General features: G+C 38.7%; 1 protein-coding gene and 2 long non-coding RNA genes across 7 annotated transcripts; all 3 read left to right on the forward strand.

Annotated features, from left to right (window-relative positions):
• Positions 1-502: 502 nt before the first annotated feature.
• Positions 503-1,164, forward strand: LOC137236012 (uncharacterized). Its single transcript, XR_010948214.1, has 3 exons — positions 503-665; positions 730-956; positions 1,017-1,164. It is a non-coding gene; the product is annotated as an uncharacterized lncRNA (long non-coding RNA).
• Positions 1,165-1,341: 177 nt separating this feature from the next.
• LOC137236010 (T-complex protein 1 subunit eta-like) lies at positions 1,342-7,364 on the forward strand. 4 transcript variants are annotated; one of them, XM_067758741.1, is made up of 5 exons: positions 1,342-1,634; positions 1,688-2,215; positions 2,259-2,392; positions 5,809-6,133; positions 6,193-7,364. In XM_067758741.1, exons 2-4 carry the CDS (start codon positions 2,050-2,052, stop codon positions 5,830-5,832), a joined length of 324 nt encoding a protein of 107 aa, XP_067614842.1. In that variant the 5' UTR covers positions 1,342-1,634; positions 1,688-2,049; the 3' UTR covers positions 5,833-6,133; positions 6,193-7,364. The 4 variants fall into 4 exon arrangements, 1 of the variants encoding a protein (XP_067614842.1); XR_010948211.1 differs by having other exon boundaries at positions 1,344-1,634; positions 2,275-2,392; XR_010948210.1 differs by having other exon boundaries at positions 1,345-1,634; positions 1,688-2,184.
• Positions 7,365-8,625: 1,261 nt separating this feature from the next.
• Positions 8,626-15,399, forward strand: LOC137236011 (uncharacterized). 2 transcript variants are annotated; one of them, XR_010948213.1, is made up of 4 exons: positions 8,626-9,182; positions 9,740-9,944; positions 10,017-10,247; positions 14,917-15,399. It is a non-coding gene; the product is annotated as an uncharacterized lncRNA (long non-coding RNA). The 2 variants fall into 2 exon arrangements; XR_010948212.1 differs by having other exon boundaries at positions 8,626-8,853.
• The last annotated feature ends 6,825 nt before the right edge of the window (positions 15,400-22,224 follow it).

Consider the following 22,224-nt stretch of genomic DNA (forward strand, 5'->3'; position numbering starts at 1 on the left):
AATGATTTTTGCTGTTTATTTCGACAACAATTTTTTATTTGATTTTTGTGCTCATCGAAAGACATCACAATTATGTAGCACCATGCCGCGAATTATGATAAAAGATGGTGTGTGGAGAAACACTGAGGTAAGCATTTGACGCGACTGGTTACTCTTGGCCGTTTATTAACTAAATTGATAACTTTCAGGATGAAATCCTCAAAGCAGCTGTAATGAAATATGGTAAAAACCAGTGGTCACGTATTGCATAACTGCTGCACCGCAAATCTGCCAAGCAATGTAAGGCACGCTGGTACGAATGGCTTCATCCTAGCATAAAGAAGACAGAATGGTCATGGGAGAAGGATGAAAAGCTTTTGTATTTTGCCAAATTAATGCCAACACAATGGCGTACAATTGCGCCTATTATTTCAGAGGGTTAACTGGCACCAATTGTTCACACCAAATTGTTAGGTACAGGATTCGCCACGGGTAGGTGAGGTTGGCAATCACAACCCCTGAATCATTTTGGTCGGCAGGTATGCCGCGGATATATTCTTGGCACTTGTTATTGATGGCTTTTATGATGCCACCAACACAACCTGGACAGACGCCAATGCTCAGTCAACCACCCAAGCCCGGTCAACCTCCAATACCCGGACACGTCCGGACGTCCTGGTTATAATGTATGTTAATACAACTAATAATTTACAAATTTGCTGATGATTATTTTTGTGTTATTTTCTTTAGCAACCACTTGCACCTGTTACTGGTAAATATCAACAGCCGCAATAGTATGATCAAGCCCAACGCCGTTTAGATCCCGATCAGATGCCAAATCCGATAAGCGTTATCATTGAAAATCAAAATAGCGCTGGTGGTGCTTTTATTACTAATGAACAGGGTTTATTACCACCATTTGTGACCACAAAATATGTGGTAGAAGATCAGGGTAACTCCTCGCCACGTTACGTTAGGTATCGATAATCGAAATTAATGTTTTGCTTGGCAATTACCTTGATCTTTCTTCTTTGCAGGTCGTCTTTGTATTGCATACCTGCAACAGCTGATTTATTAAATACAACAGCTTTGTCCATTACACTTACCGTCTCACCAATGGCACGCACGGTTGAGGGTGAATATGAGCCACCCATTGTAAATTTTGGTGAATTGGGTGCAATTAGATGCAATCGTTGCAAGGCTCTTGTAGATGCTGGTCGTCGTTTCCAATGTCTAATGTGGAAAGTAACAAGAGATGGTAAAAAAAATCTTTCACTTTTACTTGTGTTCATTGATCCATATTTTTTCTCAACAGTGCCAACTGCATATTTCCAACATTTGGGCCATACCGGACAGCGTGTCAATAAATATGAATATCTTGAACTTGTATTGGTTACATGAGTATTTGTGTAAAAAATGCTTGGGTACCGATAGCTCCCATGGTAAACCTCAACTCATATCCAACATCAATGCCTCCCATTCAATTGTGGCACTGTACGCACTACATTGGGTTCACGTAGTATTGACAAGCATATTGTTGATTCCAGTGGTAAGGCCACAATTTCAAATGATGGGGAAACCATTATGAAACCATTGGATATTGTGAATCCAGCCGTAAAACTCTAGTAGACATCGCCAAATCTCAAAATGCTGAGGTAAGTTTTTTGTTATATTAGAATGTGTAGAATAAAAATGTTTCTCTTATCAGGTCGGCGATGGCACCACTTCAGTAGTATTTTAAGCATGTGAAATCTTAAAACAAGTTAAGCCAGATGTTGAGGAAGGCGTGCATGCACGTATCATCATTAAAGCTATACGTAAGGCATTACAATTATGCATGCTAAAATATGACATGGCTGTACATGTCGAAGCGCCAATCAAAGGAGCAACAAAGTGTTATTGGAAAAATGATCTGCCACAGCAATGTCCTCTAATGTCCAAGAGTATCAGAAAATTGTTGATGCTGAATGGCGTATTCTGTAGAATAAACTAGCTAAGTAAGGCGCCAATGTTGTGTTTTCTAAATTGCCAATTGGTGATGTTGATACACAGTATTTTGCAGATCGTGATATGTTCTGTGCTGTTCATGTACCAGAAGAAGATTGGAAACGTAGAGTGAAAGCTTGTGGTGGTGCTGTTATGACTACAGCTAATGATATTAATTCAAGTGTTTTGGGTCAATGTGATTACTTTGAAGAACGTCAGGTTGGTGGTGAACGTTTCAACATTTTCCAAGGTTTGACATTAATTTCATTTTTATAGTTTATAATTATTTAAAGGTTGCGTTAATGCTAGAACAAGTACATTGATTTTACGTGGCAGTGTTGAACAATTTTTGGAAGAAACTGAGCTTCGTTACATGATGCTAAATTGCTTGTGCGGCGTACAATTAAACATGATTCTGTTGTTGCTGGTAAGTCAAAATACAAATTGAAAAAAATGTCTAATCTTAGGGCCTCATTCTCTATTACGAAACGAACTTTCGATGCGGATCAGAGACGAATCGCTAGTGTATTTGCACTATGTTAAACAATGGCAACTTATCACTTAACAATTACTTTTGCCTTCCTGTTAGTTAGAAAGGTAAAGACCGAACGAAAATGATAGAGAATACCATTGCTAGACGATATCGTTTGGAGGCGAATCGTTCGTCTGAGCTATCGTTCGCAATACAGAATGAAGCCTTTAAATTGTTAAGTAATATAATGAAAAGATTGTGTCCAAATACCCCCAGCGGGTTAGGGGTCAGAATTTATCTGCGGTAGGTATGCCTGTCGTAAGAGGCGAAGGTTTGAAGGTTTAATGTGGCCACATAAATCGTTCCCGAGATAGTCGGGCTAGCACTTTAATGGTGCTGTGTTACTGGAGCGTACCGGATCTGTATCCGGCTAAAGGACCATCACATCGATAACACTCCCCAAAGCCTTCGGGGAGCAACCTTATCGCTACAAAAACAACAACAACATTGTGTCCAAATCCCGAAAAAAAACTATAAAATTTGTGTCAGTGAAATGATAATTATTGCTTTTGGTTGTTAGTTTTGAGGCATCGTCATCGAGTTCCTTCTGATCGTATATGCCGGTTCTTTTGAAGCCTTCCTCACCCTCTCCTCCACGTTAAGCTTCCATGACAGCTTACTGTCTAGGATCATTCCTAGATAATTTGTGCAAGGTTTCTCCCGTAGGGTCGCCCCTCCTAACTTAGGCCTGGTCCAATTAGGGACCTTGTACCTCTTTGTAAACAAGACCATATGCAACGTCATCTGCGTAAACCGTAAGTTTTTCTGGTCCCTCGTAGAATCCCCTAAGCAGCTGGTTAATGACCAGCGTCCACAGCAGAGCTGATAGCACCCCTCCCTGCGGAGTGCCCCTGTCCACTAATTTCGTGGCCGCGTACAATCCCCATTGCGATGTAATCTTACTGCAGTTTAACATGCAGTCGATCCATCTGGGTAAGGCTGGATGTACTTTAACGTAATGAAGACCATCAATAATCGCTCATTTAGAAAGCCCCGGCAATGCTTAAGAAGACTTCTAGAGCATATTCCTTATATTCCAGGGCTTTTTCTATGCCTATTACCACCCTATGCAATGCGGTGTCTACTGACTTGCCTTTGGTGTACGCCTGTTGTGTTGTGGAGAGCAGCTTTTTATCCACGTTGGACTTTATGTACACATCTAGCAGCCTCTCAAAGGTTTTGAGCAGAAATGATGGTAAGCTATTGGGTCTATAATCTTTGGGATACACGTGACCGATCTTCCCCGCCTTTGGTAGGAAAGCTACACGAGCAGTTCTCCAAGAGTGCGGTACATGATTCAGTTTATGCACCCATCGAATATTATTTTAAGCCATCCCACGACCGCCCTACTTGAAACTTGTAGCATGGCCGGACATGTACCATCTGAGCCCGGCGATTTCACCACCACTACGAGGTCCTCAGTAGTGTAATTAGGCAGCATATATGAATGCAGCTGTTTCCTTACCATTACTACAGCTCGCACACGTCCTTCCCTTTGCGCATAGTAAACGCCAAATCCGCGCGCGCTAATTCCAGAAACCTTTCCTCCCGATGGAAGCCACGGCTCCTGGATCAGCGCGTTAGGAGGAGGAGTTCGCTCGACGCCACTTTACTGTGTTGGAGGTTTATCTGTAGGACTCGCAGCACCAATGGGCTGCTTTTCCCCCTCCAGCACCTTCATCGGGACGTCGTCGTCCTCCCCTAGCCCTTTTGGTTTAGAGTGTTCGAAGCCCCCTTCAGACTCTTGTACCTGTTGTGCCGGGTGTTCCTCTGTGCGACTCACAGCACCATCTGGCTGTTGGTCCCCTTCTAACACATTCGGAGTGACGTGGGCTACCTCCACCTGTCTTTTTTCCCTTAGGCTTTTGAGGTCCTTTTCGACTTCGCCCACGTCCAGCGTGTTAGGACTTTAATACCCGCGACTTCTTTTCCTGAGTCGCATATAAATTTTGCCTGTACCTAAGGACATTTTTCCAAGCTGCGCGTACAATATATCCTCCGCCTGCTTATTTATTTGGAGGATGTATAACTGACCTTCCTCCGTAGGCCAAGATACAGTAAGTACCTTCCAATCCTGTGTCGGTATGTTCGGATTCTGATTCTGAAAAAGTCGCATTGTATCCTCCGACTTCATCACGCATGGTATCCATACCTTAACTTTTGGTACCTTGGGGATTTGCGCTTTATCCACCATCTCAAAACGCGCGTTCGTGCCCTGCCTTTGGGGGTTTGGAACCACTTCCTCCAGCCACCGCAAGCTCGCGATGTTGTCGCACGCTATCATCTTCATACCATTATACCATCCCCCGAATCAAAGGTTGGAAGGAGCTTACTTGGTTATTCCCGCATCATCTTAAGCTCCTTTTCTACAGATCTCCACCTTTCACTAGTCATCTGTTCGAAAGGACTGCTACGATCAACCAGCGCCACAGTCAGTGACTGCTTTGCCACATCACTCATTTTCTCGGGAAAAGCCGGCGTCTTAGTGTTATTTCCCTTTGGCACCTCCGAGAAAGTCGGAGTCTTAGCGTTATCTCCCTTTGGCTTATCTCCTACTTCCATAGTTGGAACTTCCCTCTGACTCGCAGCCTTCGAGGTAGTTGCTACCTCGCTATTGGGGCCCATCTGTCTTACAGCTTTGGGCCTACTTGTCTTGTCTATGGGACTGCCCTGCGTCGCGGCTCTGGGACTGGGCCCTTTCTGCCATTCGACGCTTCTTCCTCCTCATACCGGTTGCAAAACCGAGGGTTTCACGCAGCAAACCTTTTGAACTGCCTTCGACCTACTTCTACCGCCTCATGAGCCCATGCCAAGCGCTCGATCTCCTCTTCTGTTGGGTCCACCACTGCTCCCAAGCACGGTCGACATTTGGCATGTTTTAAATAAGGTCACCGATGATTTGGTTGATGAAAATATCAGGTTTCGCGAGGCGACAAAACTGGAGAGATTGGGGAGATAGCTGTTTATTTTATTACAAAGTTCATCGATGTAGGAAACAATAGCATAGGCGTAGAAGCAATAGGGACTCCTGGTGGTAAAGGTAGCTATTGATATGTAGAAGTTAAGCAGAAGTTTGAATATGAGTTTTTTTAAGTTATAGCAAAAAAAGCGTTGAGGATTTTTAATATCTTACCAGGTACCTTCGTACATGTTTCTAAGAATGAAGAATAAAACCTATTCAAACTCAATTTTCACCAGGACAAAGCCGCTGATACCTCGCTATACTTTAACATACAATACGTTACCCCATTTTAGCACAACTATCATTTTTTGATTTTATTAAATTTTATAAAATATTTCTTCCTCTACAGTTCTATTTCGGTATTGGATGGTAAATATGGCTTTCGCATTTTCTCCATCAATAACTGTGAAAAGGTGGAAGAAATCTATCCGTGTAAATCTCACATATTATCTTGGTCGAGCGTTTCTTCAATAGCTCTCTAGTGGTGATGGTGACAGCAGAGAAACCCAACTGTTTACAAATGTTACACTTCAAAAAGAATCAAAATATCTTCCATTGCGTCTACGGCTCAAATACCCACAGTATATGAATGAATCGGTTGCACGAACTGGGTCTGAATACTGAAAAAGTACACATATTCAAAATCGATGAGGAGGCTGTGATGATGGTATAGGGTGAGTTGTTGAATAACATACGAAAGCCACTTTAACCCATCTATATATTTGCATTACAGCTAAAGCTTTACAAACAGCAAAAATTGCTGGCGCCAAGCAATTGGAAAAGGCAGTGAAGCATTCATAACACTGTACGGATGGTGTAAAGTTAGAAACTGCTGTTGTAACAGCTGCCACCGACACAACGGTCATCTCTACTTCGCCGAGTAGCGGCTCGTCCGACTATCTATCGAAGACAGTATAATCATATCTTTTGCCAACACAGGTTAGCGATGTGCTTGCACAGGAAAAGATTTCAATTGGAAAACAAAAACCAATTAAGAGAGTTTATTTATTGTTGAAGTATTTTCTTTTCTTTATATCAACAGTATTAATTTAAGTTGCAATATCACGTACATTTATAATAAGGGATGTGATACGATTGCTGTCGGAATTAGATTTGAAACCAATCAATACTCCTGCTAAGGGTTGTAGAATTATTGCTTGAATAATTAGATTTAGAACAATAATAAGTCTGACTTTATTACAAGTCGTACATTTTTAAGTTCATCAATTACGACAGCAATCGGATTCCACGACACCTTTGAATATTCTTGATTTGAAAAAAGAGTAAACGTAATCTGAATTTCTACTAAGCTTTAAGTTGAAGTTTTTTCTGAAGCTTAAAATTATTTTATGCTCGCTTAGAAAAGATTTCAATTGGAAAACAAAAACCAATTAAGAGAGTTTATGTTATTATTAAAGCACTTACTTTTCTTTATATCAATTGTATTAATTTAAGTTGCAATATCACGTACATATATAACAAGGGATGTGATACGATTGCTGTCGGAATTAGATTTGAAACCAATCAATACTCCTGCTTTGGGTTGCAGAATTATTGCTTGAATGATTAGATTTAGAACAATAATAAGTCTGACTCAATTAATAGTCGTACATTTTTAAGTTCTTCAATTACGACAGCAATCGGATCCACGACACCTTTGAATATTCTTGATCTGAATTTCTACTAAGCTTTAAGTTGTAGATTATTCAAATAATTGGAGTTTTTTCTGAAGCTTAAAATTATTTTTTGCTCGCTTAGAAGATATTTTAATTGGAAAACAAAAACTAATTAAGCGAGTTTATTTATTATTAAAGTTCTTCTGTTTTATATGAACTGGATTAATATAAGTTCCAAGTTCATGTACATATATAATAATATTGAAAATAATAAATATTGAAAATTCAATTTTTTTGGTTCATATTTTATTCATATGGCTGCTCCAGGTAAAGTAAATCTGCAGGTAAAATTCACGTTATATGGCGGTTATATAAATGGTAAAACCGCAGTAAAATTGATTGTCAAATGACTCGAAAATGTAGAGTGAAATGACGGAAAAATGACCGCCATTTGACGAGCATAGTGACGTGTGTGAGCAGCACAGTGCTATGCTCACATCCTATAAGTGGGAGCGGAATGCACGATCACATTAATAGGAACGAAACGGAAAATTTGGTCACAAAAGTTCATCACGCCCATGCAAACGTGACTATGAATATAACCGCTGCAGAAAGTCACAATGACCGTAAAATGACTAGTAAAAGAACATACAGCAGATACCATTATGCATGTGAGACAGATACATAATTCTCAACGGAATTTTATGTATGCGAGAACAGTTTATCCGATTTAATCATGTTGTCACTACTGGCTGTCATATGTCAATCAAATGATTATCACGGTTGTTTTGTTATTTTTAAATTCCGCCATTTTCCACCGACGAAATCCATATAAAAAATAAATTTAAAAAATGAAAAAGAGAGGATTTCACTAAAAAATACCAAAAGCTGTCGGAATGTGTGGGGCGCACTCAAAAAATTGATATGCGAAAAATAATAATGGTTAGTGGTGATTCATTTTTAAATGTGTTTCCGCATGAGGAAAGCGCTCTTCTGTTGTTTTGTTATTTTCTGAATTTAAATTGAACATTCTGAACTCGAATTCTTATAAAACTAAACAAACAAGAAACACGTATGCTTTTATCACGTACAAAATTAAAAACGTAATGAAATAAAGTAAATAAAAAGCAAAAAGCATTGTTTCATTTTTGGCGGAATATAATAATGGTCATTTGTGATAGTATAACAGGCAAAGCTGATATCTACAGTAAACTATCATTTATGACACTTTTTGATAGTTAGAGTGTCAGCACTGATCCAGGAAAATGAATGAGAGTGAGCAGTACGGCTATATACTTAATCAGTAGGCCATGTTGGTGTATAAGAAGAAGACAAAAACTCACACGTACACAGTTGTTTACATCACATTTGCGCAAGTCCCTTAAGTTTGTGATAGAAAGTTTGTATGAGGCGCTGATCGTTAGGTTGACATTGCTGACAATCAGATGATAGTCATATGATAGTCAGTATTCTTGTAGGGTAGTTCACCCACATTTTCAAAACTTTTTTCGCTATCCACTAACACATCGACGTTTCATGCTGTCATCGAAATGACAGTTCATTAATTATTCCGGGAAACTTTGAAACGGAGAAAAAATAGCATTGTTTACAACGAAAAATATCTTGTGCTTTTAGTTGTGACATGTGACGGAAATTAAAGTTTTTCGCCCAAAATAATATTAAGTTAATTTTAGTTGTGACGTGTGACGGAAATTAAAAATGTTGTTGCAGAGACCATCTTTTTGCGTTGGCGGCCTTCGCACAAAATAATATTAAGGGTAACGTTTTACAAGACGGTGCACCACCTAATTTAAAAATATCAAATAATAATAAAAACGGAGATCGAGGCGCGTCTTTTGATTCCTCGTTTGATAATTTTTGATAAAAATTAGGTGATGCACCGTCTTTTAAATCGTTACCATATTAAGTTGTATAGAATCGACGGGATGGCCTACAAGGTTTCATGTCATACTAAATCGCTCCTGATATGGCCGGGCTAGTACCTTATTTGTTCCCAGAACGTACCCGATCTGCATCCGGCAAAGGACCAACAAAGTCGATAACGGGGAGTGTCCTTATCTCTACAACAACAACATTAATTACTTTGGTAAAAGTGCAGTTTACGGTACCCATCGAAATTTGGGCCAAAATTTTCGAGTGAGGTATCAAAAGGCGCGTATTCACGTCTAGATCAAGAATCCGAAGATATTAACGAAAAACCGAAAAAAGACCCGCGGGTCCCTCCGAAACCGGGGGTGGGATCCATAGTATTTTTGCTCAGAACACCTTTCTGCGTTGGCGGCCTTCGGCCGCGCTTATAAAAAATAACCCTGGGCTACGCCATGCCAAGTCCGGGTGTGTGGTATAACCGTGGCTACCGCCACGGTGATGCACAATTTTTTTTGTGGGTACAAACACAACAACAACCACATTAAATCGCCAAATTCAACTGCAAATATCTCCGGACAGAGATAACATTTTTATTTTCCGCCTTCGGATTATTGTTCTCGGTATTAATACGCGTCCTTTGATACCTCACTCGAAAATCTTGGCCCAACTTTAGGGTGGGTACCGTAAACTGCACTACTACCTTTACTTTCTGATTTTCATTCATACGTATGTGCATTTTTAAATAATAAAAAAAATTTCATATTACTCTAATAGATAGCATCTCCGCCGGGTTGCGATGCAGCTCAGAATAGACCAAAATCAGAGGAAATCTACAATTAAATGCATATTCACGTGTCATTTGCCAAGGATACAAGGTACTTTACAACCAACATGCTTTGGAATACGGTACCAAACTGGTTGGATGTATTTCCCTAAAAAAGGGGGGAACACGCATCTTGGTTTGCCAGTATTTGCTTCGGTAATTTATATTGATTTGTATTGATTAAAAATTGCAATAGTAGATAATGTAATGTGAATTAAAATTGAATAGGTAGTCAGAGCAAAAAAGGCAACTGATCGGCATGCAACTGTTATGTATGTGGCGCCATCAGGAGCTGCTGCTGCTATCCTAGAAGCATTAGAAGCAGAAATGTCTGATTGTTTGCATCACCAAAGGTGTGCCATAACATGGTTCGCGTTAAGCACGCTCTCTTAAGGCAAAAAAAAAAAAATATCGCGTCTAGTCAGGCCCGATTGTCCAGGAATCATCGCACCAGAAAGGGTAAGTAAATTGGCTACCATATTAAATAATTTGTCATGCTTTTGTTGATAATCAACTGAAGAATGCAAATACGACAGAGTTCGAAGTTCATGTGAAAACCAATTAATTTTTTTAATTAGCGTTTGGAGAGAAAAATACATATGTATGTATGCATAGAACTGCATAGAAGGAGGAATTAATTAATTATTATCAGTAGATTTACAAGATTTTTGTCATTCTCCCTGCGTCGCAGTTGTCATTATATTGCGTTAACAGAGGACATCAACACCTTACTACCCACAGCCAGTTAAAATTTTAGTAGACTTTTGCATTGCGGTCATTATTAATATTCAATCCCTAGAAGGTTTAATGTAGTCATGTCAATAGTTCCCGAGATGGTGGGGCTAGTACCACAATGGTGCTTGTTACCGGAACGTGGATAGATAGATAATTTATTGAGGCTTGCACAGTGACTTGCACATCTCCTTCACAGCACCTCATCCTAGCCGACTTCCTTGATGAACCCCAGCAGTGTTCTTGGCTTGCGGGATTAAATGTGGGAATGCTCTGGCCATGGTGAGCCCATAAACTTAGCCCTACATCTTGAAATTGCACAATAGAAGGATATGGTCCGCCTCTGCTGATCCATCACAAAATCGGTATGTGTTGTTCGATATTATACCCAGCTTTTGCATGTGACTGTTCAGTCTACAGTGTCTTGTAAGATTAGCCGTTAGGATTCTTAGGTTATCTTTTTGAGAAGCCTATTAATGCCCTATATCGAGTTGTGCTGTAACCCCCTAACACTAACTTAGATTGACACAGGCCTGGCATATTGCGCCAGTGTTCTCTCTTTTCCCTCCCTTCTACTATTAGGGGCATTTATTGAGTGAGCCAACTGCCAGGAACGGCTCGGGATCGATGGGTAATGCAGTTGCTGCCTCTCTTTCCGGGTTGTTCGCCTGCTGTTGTTGTTATAGCAGTGCTTCGTCTCATCCAATAGGTGCGACCGATCACAAATTGTCATCAATGGCTTCTAACGGGAGTCCAAGGAAACTTTCTGTTTCAACAGGGGTGGACCATAATGAGAGGAGTGTTAGAGGCGTTGGTTCCACAATACAGTTAAAGAGATGGTTGGTGTCATGTGGGGACACATTACAAGCAGGACAATGTTTTGTATGTCGGGGTTGATTCTGGATAGGTAAGAGTTTAACCTGTTACGTTATCCAGCTCGAAGTTAAGCTAGAGTGACTATTCTCGTTTCCCTAGGGAGAGTGTGCTCATCCTCTGCTGGTTTTGTTCCTTGAGTACAGGAATCACCGGCATAGAGATCCGACGCCTGCTTGTGGAGTTCACTGAAGACATGCTTGTGTTTTTTTAGCTTCATACGGCTGTGTTCTCAGGTGCCGTATTTCCTCATAATGTAATGAGGCCGTGAACAACAAGAGCCACAAACGATTTATAAAAGTTACGAGGACGCTGGATTTTGGAATCTAGCCCAGAGCAACCTATCCGATGCAACCATCCCTTGCACGTGAAACACTGACAAGAGTACTTATTTTTTTAATTTAATTTATTTATTATTACGGCTGTTTAGGCCTAAAACTAAGTACAATTCATTGTTATAATCACTTATTTCTATTGAATATGCTGTTGGAATGCCATGCGATTCCGATCAGCATATTTACTAGCGTGACAAAGGGACGAGTATGGGAGCCACTCATTTAAGGAAGGTTGGAAAGGACGCGTTTACAGTCCTCCAGTGCTCCCAGCTTAAGGCAACAAAATTTGGAACTTATATTTTTCAATTATATGTGTATTTTAAGCTGTCGGAATGTATTAGTCTCCTATCAGCACAGCTAAACATGTCTTTGGATGTTGGAAATTGAAAATAACGTGTATCCAATCACCCCTCAACTTTGTTTAGTAAAGACGCTGTCGGAATGCATGAAGATTTCGATTAGCACAGCTCAACATATAATGGGAGGTTGAAAAGGACGTTTTTCCAATCCCCCCTGCTCCAACTTTTGTTTGGCCTTATTTTCGATATTTTTGTTACACATTATATAATTTTATTGTTATATTAATGCTGTCGGAATGCGAGTGATTCCGATCAGCAATAGTAAATATCAGCTGGAAATACCGAATTCCAGCGAAATTAGTTTTTGGAACTGTCTGGAGTTACAGGTGGCGACCGATTTTCTTTTCCTTAGGGCCGGATGCATTGTATTTTGCTGCTTCCAATATTACCATTCCCTTTTCGCGCTCCAGTATCGGATATATCATGTAAAAAATAAGAGGAGAAAAACTTTATCTTATTGGAAGGGTTTTACTCTGCTCCAATAAACTTTTTTTAAAAGTATTGAAGTTATTACTACTTTTTATGTGATTAGGAAGTTTCTTTGAAATATTTCAGGCCCTTATATATATGACCGTCCTAAAAAGATTCTTTTCCGCCAAACGCAGCAAACTCATTTCTCAGGACCGGGGTCAGGAGAAGGACCCGGATTGGGGTCGATACCTTCCCGGAAGAGGAGAGTATGGCGCAGACCCGCTGCAAGGATCTGCTGTGAGGATGACAATTTGTGGGAGGGACGCAATAAATTAAACACTGAGTCCGCCTGCTCATTACCCTCTACTCCCCTGTGGCCTAGGACCCAGGGCAACAGTACTACCTTGTGTAATCCTAATTGATTTAGCTTTTCTACGCACTGAAGGACCAGCGCTTACTTTATTTCGAACGCCGCAAATGCCTTTAGTGGGGCCTGACTGCCTGACTGAGTATGGCAATTGTTTCATTGGGGTATCAGCGCTGAAGGTTCAGCTTAGCGCACTAACTTATGGCGAATACTTCCGCTTGAAAATGCTCGGATGTGCATTTAGAGTTACTGATATTTTGGTTCTGGGTACGAAAACTCTGGCTCCAATCCCCTCTGGCGTCTTCGAGCCATCTATGTACCATACGATCTTGAGCAGACTAGTAATACATTGCACCCGCCCATACCTATAAAGCTGTACCAAGAGACTGAGCAGCCCATTACATTTTGGCACAACCGGAGCACTGCTGGACATCGAATCTATATGAAAGCTATGCATTCAAAAGTGTTTGTACCAGTGGCTGGTGCACACCGAACTGGACCAATGTATGCTATATTGATGCCTGCACAAATACCAAACTATGCTTATTGGCACGGTTGAGCACATACAGTACCTACATTTATACAAGGTGGAACACCACACTATCTACATGGCGATGTAGCCACCGATCACGTTGTTGTAAGAGATTAATTAAAATATGTTATTCATAAACACTGATTCTTATATTTTCATTATCATTAAACTGTAGAATGTAGACTCATGACTGGTATTCTTACTGGACACTGCCTTCTGGCGTCACATGCCTTTAAATTAGGCTTGGTCAGTGATAGCAGATGTAGGAAGTGCGGGTTTTGGAGGAGGAAACGATCGATTACGTTCTGTACTCGTGCCCGGCGCTTGCCAGGCTGACTCCAGCTGACAGCTGTCAGATCTAGAAGCAGCAAGTGGCTTAAGTTCTAGGAAGCTTCTGGTATTTGGCAAGAGGACGGAGTTATTTTATAACATGTCCTGTTGTTGATAGGGTTTTTAGCTTGGTCGTTAAAACAAACTTCTGGTAACACTACGGACTCATTCAGCCTATGTGAGGTCGTCATGAACCCGCCAGTTTAACCTAACCTATATTTTGTTTCGGTTTTTACTTTAGAATCAACCGTTTAAGTAAGCGAGGTCAGCTAACTAAGCGCCTTTAAATGTAGATCCATAAGGAACATGGGGTCGCCACAGCCTCGGCTGTTAAAGAAACAGGATTCGCCACGGGTAGGTGAGGTTCACAATTGGGTGGGAGAAGCTATATATTGCGCTGGCAACCCATTGAACGGGTTGCGCTACACAACCTCCTGAACCAATTTGGTATCTTACAGAGGCGACTCTTACGCAGGCATGCCTACCGCGGGTATACTCTAAGCCCCCTAACCCGCTGGAGCCATGAGAAGCGTTAGTGACCTTGGGTGTCCCAAGAAAAGTTCCGTCGTGTCTTGTGTTGTTGCGTGAGCGGCCAGGCAGCAGCGTGCAACAAATGCACAATTCAGGAGGATACCCTTGCTGAGCCCAGAAAATCTGGGAAAGTTGGATGTACTGGTCGGATGCAACAAACGAGTATATTCTGTAATAGCATATGATCAACTTGGAGATAACCAAACGTTTATTTTCCTGTCCAACAGGGAACTGGTTCTAGACCCTGCCGCTAAAGAAGTATAGGCGTATTCACATCAATTCGTTCCCGGGTTACTCGGGGAAATCAGTTTTAGCAGTACTTGGCACTTTTCATACTGCACGTCCATACAAGAACTTCGGATAATGAATTAAACAGTTGTTGTTGTTGAATTAAACAGTCATCTGCATTTGTTTGTTTTTGTAGCACGTCTAATTTCCTTCGTAACATCAATCAATTATCCCTTGTTATAATGTTGTGTTCTCTATGAATGCAACAGCGAAGTATCTTCGGGTACCCCTGATTCTAGTTATCTGAAATCGCCTTTGGCCTCCCAGAAAAGAGCTAATTGTGGAGCCCTATTTATAGAATACTTTTCGGGTTAAATATATTAAAAGCTTTAATCTATCCTTACTGATATTAGTTTCTTTCTCATTCTAGGTAATTTGATTTTGACGATGTGCGCATAGCAATATTCCAAATATTCCAGCTGTAGCTGAAGGAAGAACATAAATTTGCTCAAATTATAAGAAAACTGCAAAAACTATCCCCCCGCCCTTTTAGTACCACAGATAAGGCGCTAACAAGCATACTATGGGAAAGGGTCAAGACCAAAGGATCAATATCACCTGTAAATCGACTTTGATAGCACGAATTGGGGCTTCCGGTATTATCCCTACAAAACTCATATGGCTCTGCAAACTGATGTTGAACAACACCACCAGCGCAGGAAAAATTGGGCATCATCACTGAGCTTCGAAAGTTTCAGAAAGGGCACAGCTATTAATAGACGTTATTGTACTTAATTAGCTTGTACATATCAATATACACATATGTAAAGTTCACTAGAGTAATAAGGGAATAATTTAAATTGTAAAAAAACATTGTATATATGAATTATTTATAATTAAATATTATCTGAACATAAAGGACGCGTTTCATTCGTGGAAAAAGCGATTTGACAGAAGGTAACCGATACTGGTAACCGATAGAACAGTTACCCGTGTTGTTGTTGTTGCATATGTTTTGGTTAGCGATAATGAAAACATAACTGATCAAGTAACTTAAAAATGTAAATAACATCGAGCGAGAAGGAATGTCGAAAACACAATAGGTAAGAGCGAGAAAGCGAGTCACACGTACACAATTTTGAGAGCGCATGTATTACCTTTTTCACGACAGCAATGCAAAAGTCATTAAGATGATAATTGGTGAACAAGTTATTGGTGACGATCAAGTAATCGATTTGGTAACGGGTACCTGTCTTGTAGGGAAGTAAGTTGATTTTTCTGTCACACGGCCAATATATATTGCATTATTTAAATCGCGATCCCCTTTTGGCTTCTATGATTACTCGAGTACTGGACTCGAGTCCGTGTATCCGAATACTAAATTTTCCATATTCGAGTACCTGAGTAGTTCTGAGTACTAGAGTCAGCTTGACTCGGCAAATCAGTATTTGCGAATTCGCAGGAATATTTGGAAAAAAGTTAAGGTTAAATTAATAACAAACTACAATGTAATAAAGCAATGAAAATCGCAATCATTGTGTTAAATATTGTTATTGTGAAAATAAGGGTGGCAACTTATGTATTGTCTAGGGGCGGCGAATATCCAAATCCGCCACTGTATGCATATATATGTGTGGTTTGACAATTTATGTGTGTGAATGTGTTAGTGTGTGGTGTGTTAAGTGGGTGGCAGGGTTGCACCTGCCAATGTGCCGGTGTTGTGGTGAGTGGTCACGCACGCTTGGACAATTATGAAGAAGGACGTTTGTCATCACCTCATGTTGTCCATGCTATACCGTGCCAAGATTAGGCATATCCTCAATAACACATTTTTTCACCATGTCCACCCAGCTCACCAATGTATATTTACTGTATTTCAAATTTGTTCCACAAGAAACCGCGAATTGTACTGCTACCATCAGCGGAGCCATTTGGATTTATAACCACCGTATTTTAAAAATAATCGCTATACAAACCAAGCACCTGCGTCTTGCGAAGCATATTTTGTACCCATATATCCATTTATAATACAAGTAAAAACAAAATAAAATATTAATAATTTTTTTGTTTTCAAAATTTTACATCTAAATTTAGATCTAAAAGTATGTTGAAAAAAATCTAAATTTTTTTGTTTAAATTGCTTCACCGACACTTTCCAGCGATTTAGGTTTTTTCTCAATTTAGGTAGCAATTTAGGCAGTCGCACCCAGTCTTAAAAATGTATAACGGAATGATATTTGTGTATATTTGACTTTTATATTTGAGATTTGAAGCATTCCCGAACTTATGGAATTTCATCAAAATATTGTTCAACTCCAATCATGAGAGGCCGTCCCATTCTTTTTTTTTTATTTTGTAAGTATGTGGAAGTGATTGGTTAGCGGGAATTTTCTATTCAGAAAACTACACATGTAAATGCACTTATATATATACCTTTGTTAGTTATTGTTATTATTAATTTAATATTAAAAACCTATTGGACAATTTATTAAATAATACCATACAAAATAGTTTTATTTTATATAAAATAACAAAATCTTCTATAAATTAACTCTTATACATATATTTTTGATTTTCGTAATCGAGAACGACACTTGCATACTACAATAAACACAGCGCCTCATGTTAAAATAAAATATATTGCAGGCAGTCCATAGAAGCGCATGTCCAACAATTGTGTTTGATTTGTTTGTGATGTTTGATTAACAGTGCATTATACATACATACACTTAAAACAGATTTAAATTAATTTTAAAAATTCGCAGGATTATTTAAATAATAGAAAATGTCTTATTATAAAAAATATGTTAATCGACATATATATGTATGAGAGTGTGCCAAAAAAGACGATATCTTTTTTGGCTCTCACCCGACAATTTTAGAGAATATGTCCAAACAAAAATTGTGTCAAGGGCGGAGCACAAAACTTGAAGTTTTGCTATTTAAATAAACGGGAACTAAATCTTTTAACATTATTTTGCCCTGCAAACTATGAAGCATTTTTTTTTTTTTGTGATAAAATGAATGCATGGATCGCATTCCGCACTAAATTCTGAGCAAATAATTTTATCCAGCCAAACTTTCATCGTCGGCATTGAATTTATTCTTGGTAACACCAATGTAATTAAAATCGTTTTCCACCTTATCCTTCCACCGAAGTAGCGACCCCTTTTCTTCTGCTTTCGTAAGCGGGTTCCGATAAGCAAACCTTCTTGGCCTTCATCTTTCATTTGCATAATATGGCCTAGTCAATATAGTTGGTAAGAAGGAATATAAGTAGCAATTTGTCAGTCAAACAAACCACCGCTGGATAGCTAAATGGTTAGCGCAGCGTGCCTAAAGCGTACTGGTGATGAAGGCTTAGCACCCTTCGAAATGGATCTATCTATCTGCGCAGCTATGGCAGGTTGTCTGAAAAATTTTCTACTTACTATTCCACAAACAAAATACAATTTTTCAAATTTAGAAAAAATAACAATAATTCGTTCTCCACAACTTAATAATGGATAGCACCGGGGAACCTGACCCTAAGCGATGGCCGGCATCCACCGTATCCACTTCCACCAACAGAAAGCATATCATCCGTCAGTCACCACGTGGTCGATCTAGTTTCACGTATATTTTTATTAGTTCGCTTGACGATTGACACAAAAAACACATACAAATTTTTCGTATCGTCGCAAACAACTTTGTTACAGGCTCACAAATTACAATTTTGATGAATTTTGGCTCTTATCTATAGGTCTATAGAAACTTCCGCGATGAAAATTTGGCTCGATACATTTTTTTGTTCTGAATTTAGGCTAAATACAATCCCAGTATTCATTTTATAAAAAAAAAGCTTTATATTTTGCAGGACATACTAATGTTAAAAACTCCGTCTTATTTAAATGTCAAAACTTTAAGTTCCGCGGGGGTTCTATTTCTGACACAATTTTTGTTTTGACATTTCTCTGATTTTTCGGGAGCGAAAAAAAAAATTATCATCATTGTCACCCTTATATGTATACATAGTACTCGACTTGTATATACACTCTTATAATTAATTATTTATTAAAATATCAATACATATTAGAAAACTTGTTTTGAGTGCCAACCTCACGTTAGTTTAGGCTTAACTCCCACTACGAAAAGTAATGGGATGCACTTGTAACCGCTTTTTGCTTTCTTTAAAGTTGTTATTTAATATCGCTGCATAATTTGTCCTAGTAATTTGTTAAGAAGTTTATCCAAACCAGGGGTCTGCACTTTACAGCACAATTATGCTCTCATTGCGTATGCAATCCCATGATCTAACCCTATTCGAATGGCTTCACAAGGCCCATCACTTTGCCTTCAAAAAGCGGCAGAATATCACTGTCATTTACAATCTCTTCCTGTATCACTGGGCTTTCTGGATCCTCGCAATGTGTTTTGAAGAAGAACCTAGTAATTAAAAAAAATGATCGCAGTTAATATAAATAAGTAAATCTGTGGCAATTTGTTATACAAACAAATGTATAAGTTTAACACGATCTGTGGTAGAACGTTTGTGGTTTTTACCTTGCTTTTATTAGCTAGGGTTGTATGTAAGTATGTAACGGAATCTTTGGGCATAGTTTTCACCAACTTCCAGAAGTTTGATTAATTTAAAACTTTGCACACGTATCAAGGACCGTTAACAATGCAATAATTTGATGAAGGGGTGACATAAGGTCAAGGGACATTGACTAAATTGATCTTATTTGAGATTTTTGGCGACCTTTAAATTTCTAACTTTATGTTGTTATGCTGGGTCGAGGTCAGGTTTTTACATTAAAACTAAATAGTTTTTTTTTTTGGATACCAATATATTTCGGTTGCTCTACTGTAACCGTCTTCGGGGTGGAAACTAATAATAAACATAAAAACCAATTAACAAAACAACGTTATAAAAAACTGATCCTACAAAGTACATACATTTTATATCACGTCCTCCCTGTGTGACGTGGAGTTTGATACTGATTATTGGTTAACAGGTGTTTGTAAATATGTGCGCAATCATCTGTATCACTCTTAAAGTTAAGTCTTATGTCCGTCGGCGTGTTTATTATATGCAGTGTCTCTAGTGTGAATCGTTTCGTATACTTTCGTTCTTGTATAAGAATTCTAGCGTCGTCAAAGTTTGGTGAGTGAGTGGCCGGTAGCGGTTGATGCTAAGGTGACATAAGGTCAACGGACATAAGGTCAATTAACCTTATTTAGAATGGCCATAAGCTAATTGAAACTTTGTGCTCATATCAAGGACCGATGACAAAGCAATAATTTGATGGTAGGGTGACATAGCTCAAAGGACATAAAGCCAATCGACCTTATGGCCACTTCAAAGGGCCATAATTTTAATTGAAACTTTGGACCGATATCAACGGATATAAACTTACGACCATTTCAAAAAGGAAGCACCCCCGCTTTTTACACTCAATCTAATTATTGTGTTAATAACTTAAACTTTATTATGGTAATTTTATTTTAGTTAAATTATTCAACCCACCTTTTACCTGTAACGTAAAATCTTTTTTTTTTACTAAATATTATTTTCTAATTTTTAGTACGGTTAGATATAAAGCGCACTTTTTCCAAACTGTTATTTATTATGATTCAAGGTTCGATTCGAGCTCAAGGCCAGAAAAATAATTTTTTTCTAATGATAATTATTATTTTTTAATTTTTCTAAATTTGAAAAATTGTATTTTGTTTTTGGAATAGTAAGTAGAAAATTTTTCAGACAACCTGCCATAGCTGCGCAGATAGATCCATTTGGCAGGGTGCAATAATTTAATTTTTATTTAGAAAAATTAAAAAATTACAATAATTATCATTAGAAAAAAATTATTGTTCTGGCCTTGAGCTCGAATCGAACCTTGAATCATTGAATCACAAAAACAATTGTTAATAAACCATGAGCACTTGGGAATGTCAAACAAAGTAATTGACAATAAACAAAAGTCCAGCATTATCAGTGATTTGCACCAGATGGCGCAGCACTGAATAAATATAGTTGGTAAGAGGAATAGAAGTAGCAAATTTGCCAGTCAAACAAACCACCGCTGTATAGCTAAATGGTTAGCGCAGCGTGCCTAAAGCGTACTGATGATGAAGGCTTAGCACCCTTCGAAATGGATCTATCTGCGCAGCTAAGGCAGGTTGTCTGAAAAATGTTCTACTTACTATTCCAAAAACAAAATACAATTTTTCAAATTTAGAAAAATTAAAAAATAACAATAATTATCATTAGAAAAAAATTATTGTTCTGGCCTTGAGCTCGAATCAAACCTTGAATCATTTATCAATAGACCGATAAAAACAAAAACAATTGTTAATAAACCATGAGCACTTGGGAATGTCAAACAAAGTAATTGACAATAAACAAAAATCCAGCATTATCAGTGATTTGCACCAGATGGCGCAGCACTGAATAAATATATTTGGTAAGAGGAATAGAAGTAGCAAATTTGCCAGTCAAACAAACCACCGCTGTATAGCTAAATGGTTAGCGCAGCGTGCCTAAAGCGTACTGATGATGAAGGCTTAGCACCCTTCGAAATGGATCTATCTGCGCAGCTTTGGCAGGTTGTCTGAAAAATTGTCTACTTACTATTCCGAAAACAAAATACAATTTTTCAAATTTAGAAAAATTAAAAAATAAAAATAATTATCATTAGAAAAAAAATTATTGTTCTGGCCTTGAGCTCGAATCGAACCTTGAATCATTTATCAATAGGCCGATAAAAACAAAAACAATTGTTACCCCGGGCAAAGCAACATCAAAAATTTTAGAAATAAGGTTTTTCAATTAGAAGATTTTTCTAAGCGGGGTCGCCCCTCGGCAGCGTTTGGCAAGCGCTCCGGGTGTATTTCTGCCATGAAAAGCTCTCAGTGAAAACTCATCTGCCTTGCAGATGCCGTTCGGAGTCGGCACAAAATCATGTAGGTCCCGTCCGGCCAATTTTTAGGGAAAATCAAGAGGAGCACGACGCAAATTGGAAGAGAAGCTCGGCCTTAGATCTCTTCGGAGGTTATCGCGCCTTACATTTATTTATTTTTTTTTTAAGTACCTAAAAGTAAGTGGGTATATACAAAAACTCATATATTTGTGAATAAAGTAGTCCTAGGTGGATACGATTGGATACGCTTTCGGTATATGGGGTGGGTTTCCCTCTTCACCATAAAAATCAAACACTCTACACTCTCTATGTTGTAACTCATATAGCTAACATAAACTAATCACTTTGATATCTCTATATCTACAAATAGACTTTTAATTTATATGTTAAAATCACTCAAACTTCACAAGCGAATATTTCACGACAATGGTAGCGATAGCAGGACGGTAATTAGCGACCTAAACTTACATATTAAGCAGTAAACGGTAACTATTTATATTGTAACGAATTTACTTGCAAATCCTCTTATTTGCAACCCTCTGCTAAGTTCGTATCGCTAAACTGTTGAATAAAGAACTCCAATATGTAATAATGCAAAATGGCCTTTATTAAAGTACTTCACAATAACAAACTGTGCAACGAATAGCTTGCTTAATAACCACACTGATTGATAGCTCAATGAAACTCTACTATTCAAAATAACACTGCTATTGCTCGCTAGATATAGTCTTAATCAAACTGCTTGACAACTCAAATCAAACTGAATTACTTCTTACTCGCCTGCCCCGCTTTTATAGTTTACGCTGCATACTTCTAGTCTCTTCGATTTCCAGAAG

This window comes from Eurosta solidaginis, unplaced genomic scaffold (assembly GCF_040869045.1).
Source record: "Eurosta solidaginis isolate ZX-2024a unplaced genomic scaffold, ASM4086904v1 ctg00001206.1, whole genome shotgun sequence".
Lineage (NCBI taxonomy): Eukaryota > Metazoa > Arthropoda > Insecta > Diptera > Tephritidae > Eurosta > Eurosta solidaginis.

What these genes read in the sequence shown, in the direction of transcription:
- LOC137236010 (XM_067758741.1), top strand. Translation starts at nt 2,050, where the DNA reads ATGTTCTGTGCTGTTCATGTACCAGAAGAAGATTGGAAACGTAGAGTG. An exon ending in ACGTTTCAACATTTTCCAAG is followed by an intron (nt 2,216 to 2,258) that starts GTTTGACATTAA and finishes AATTATTTAAAG; the next exon opens with GTTGCGTTAATGCTAGAACA. An exon ending in ACATGATTCTGTTGTTGCTG is followed by an intron (nt 2,393 to 5,808) that starts GTAAGTCAAAAT and finishes CTTCCTCTACAG; the next exon opens with TTCTATTTCGGTATTGGATG.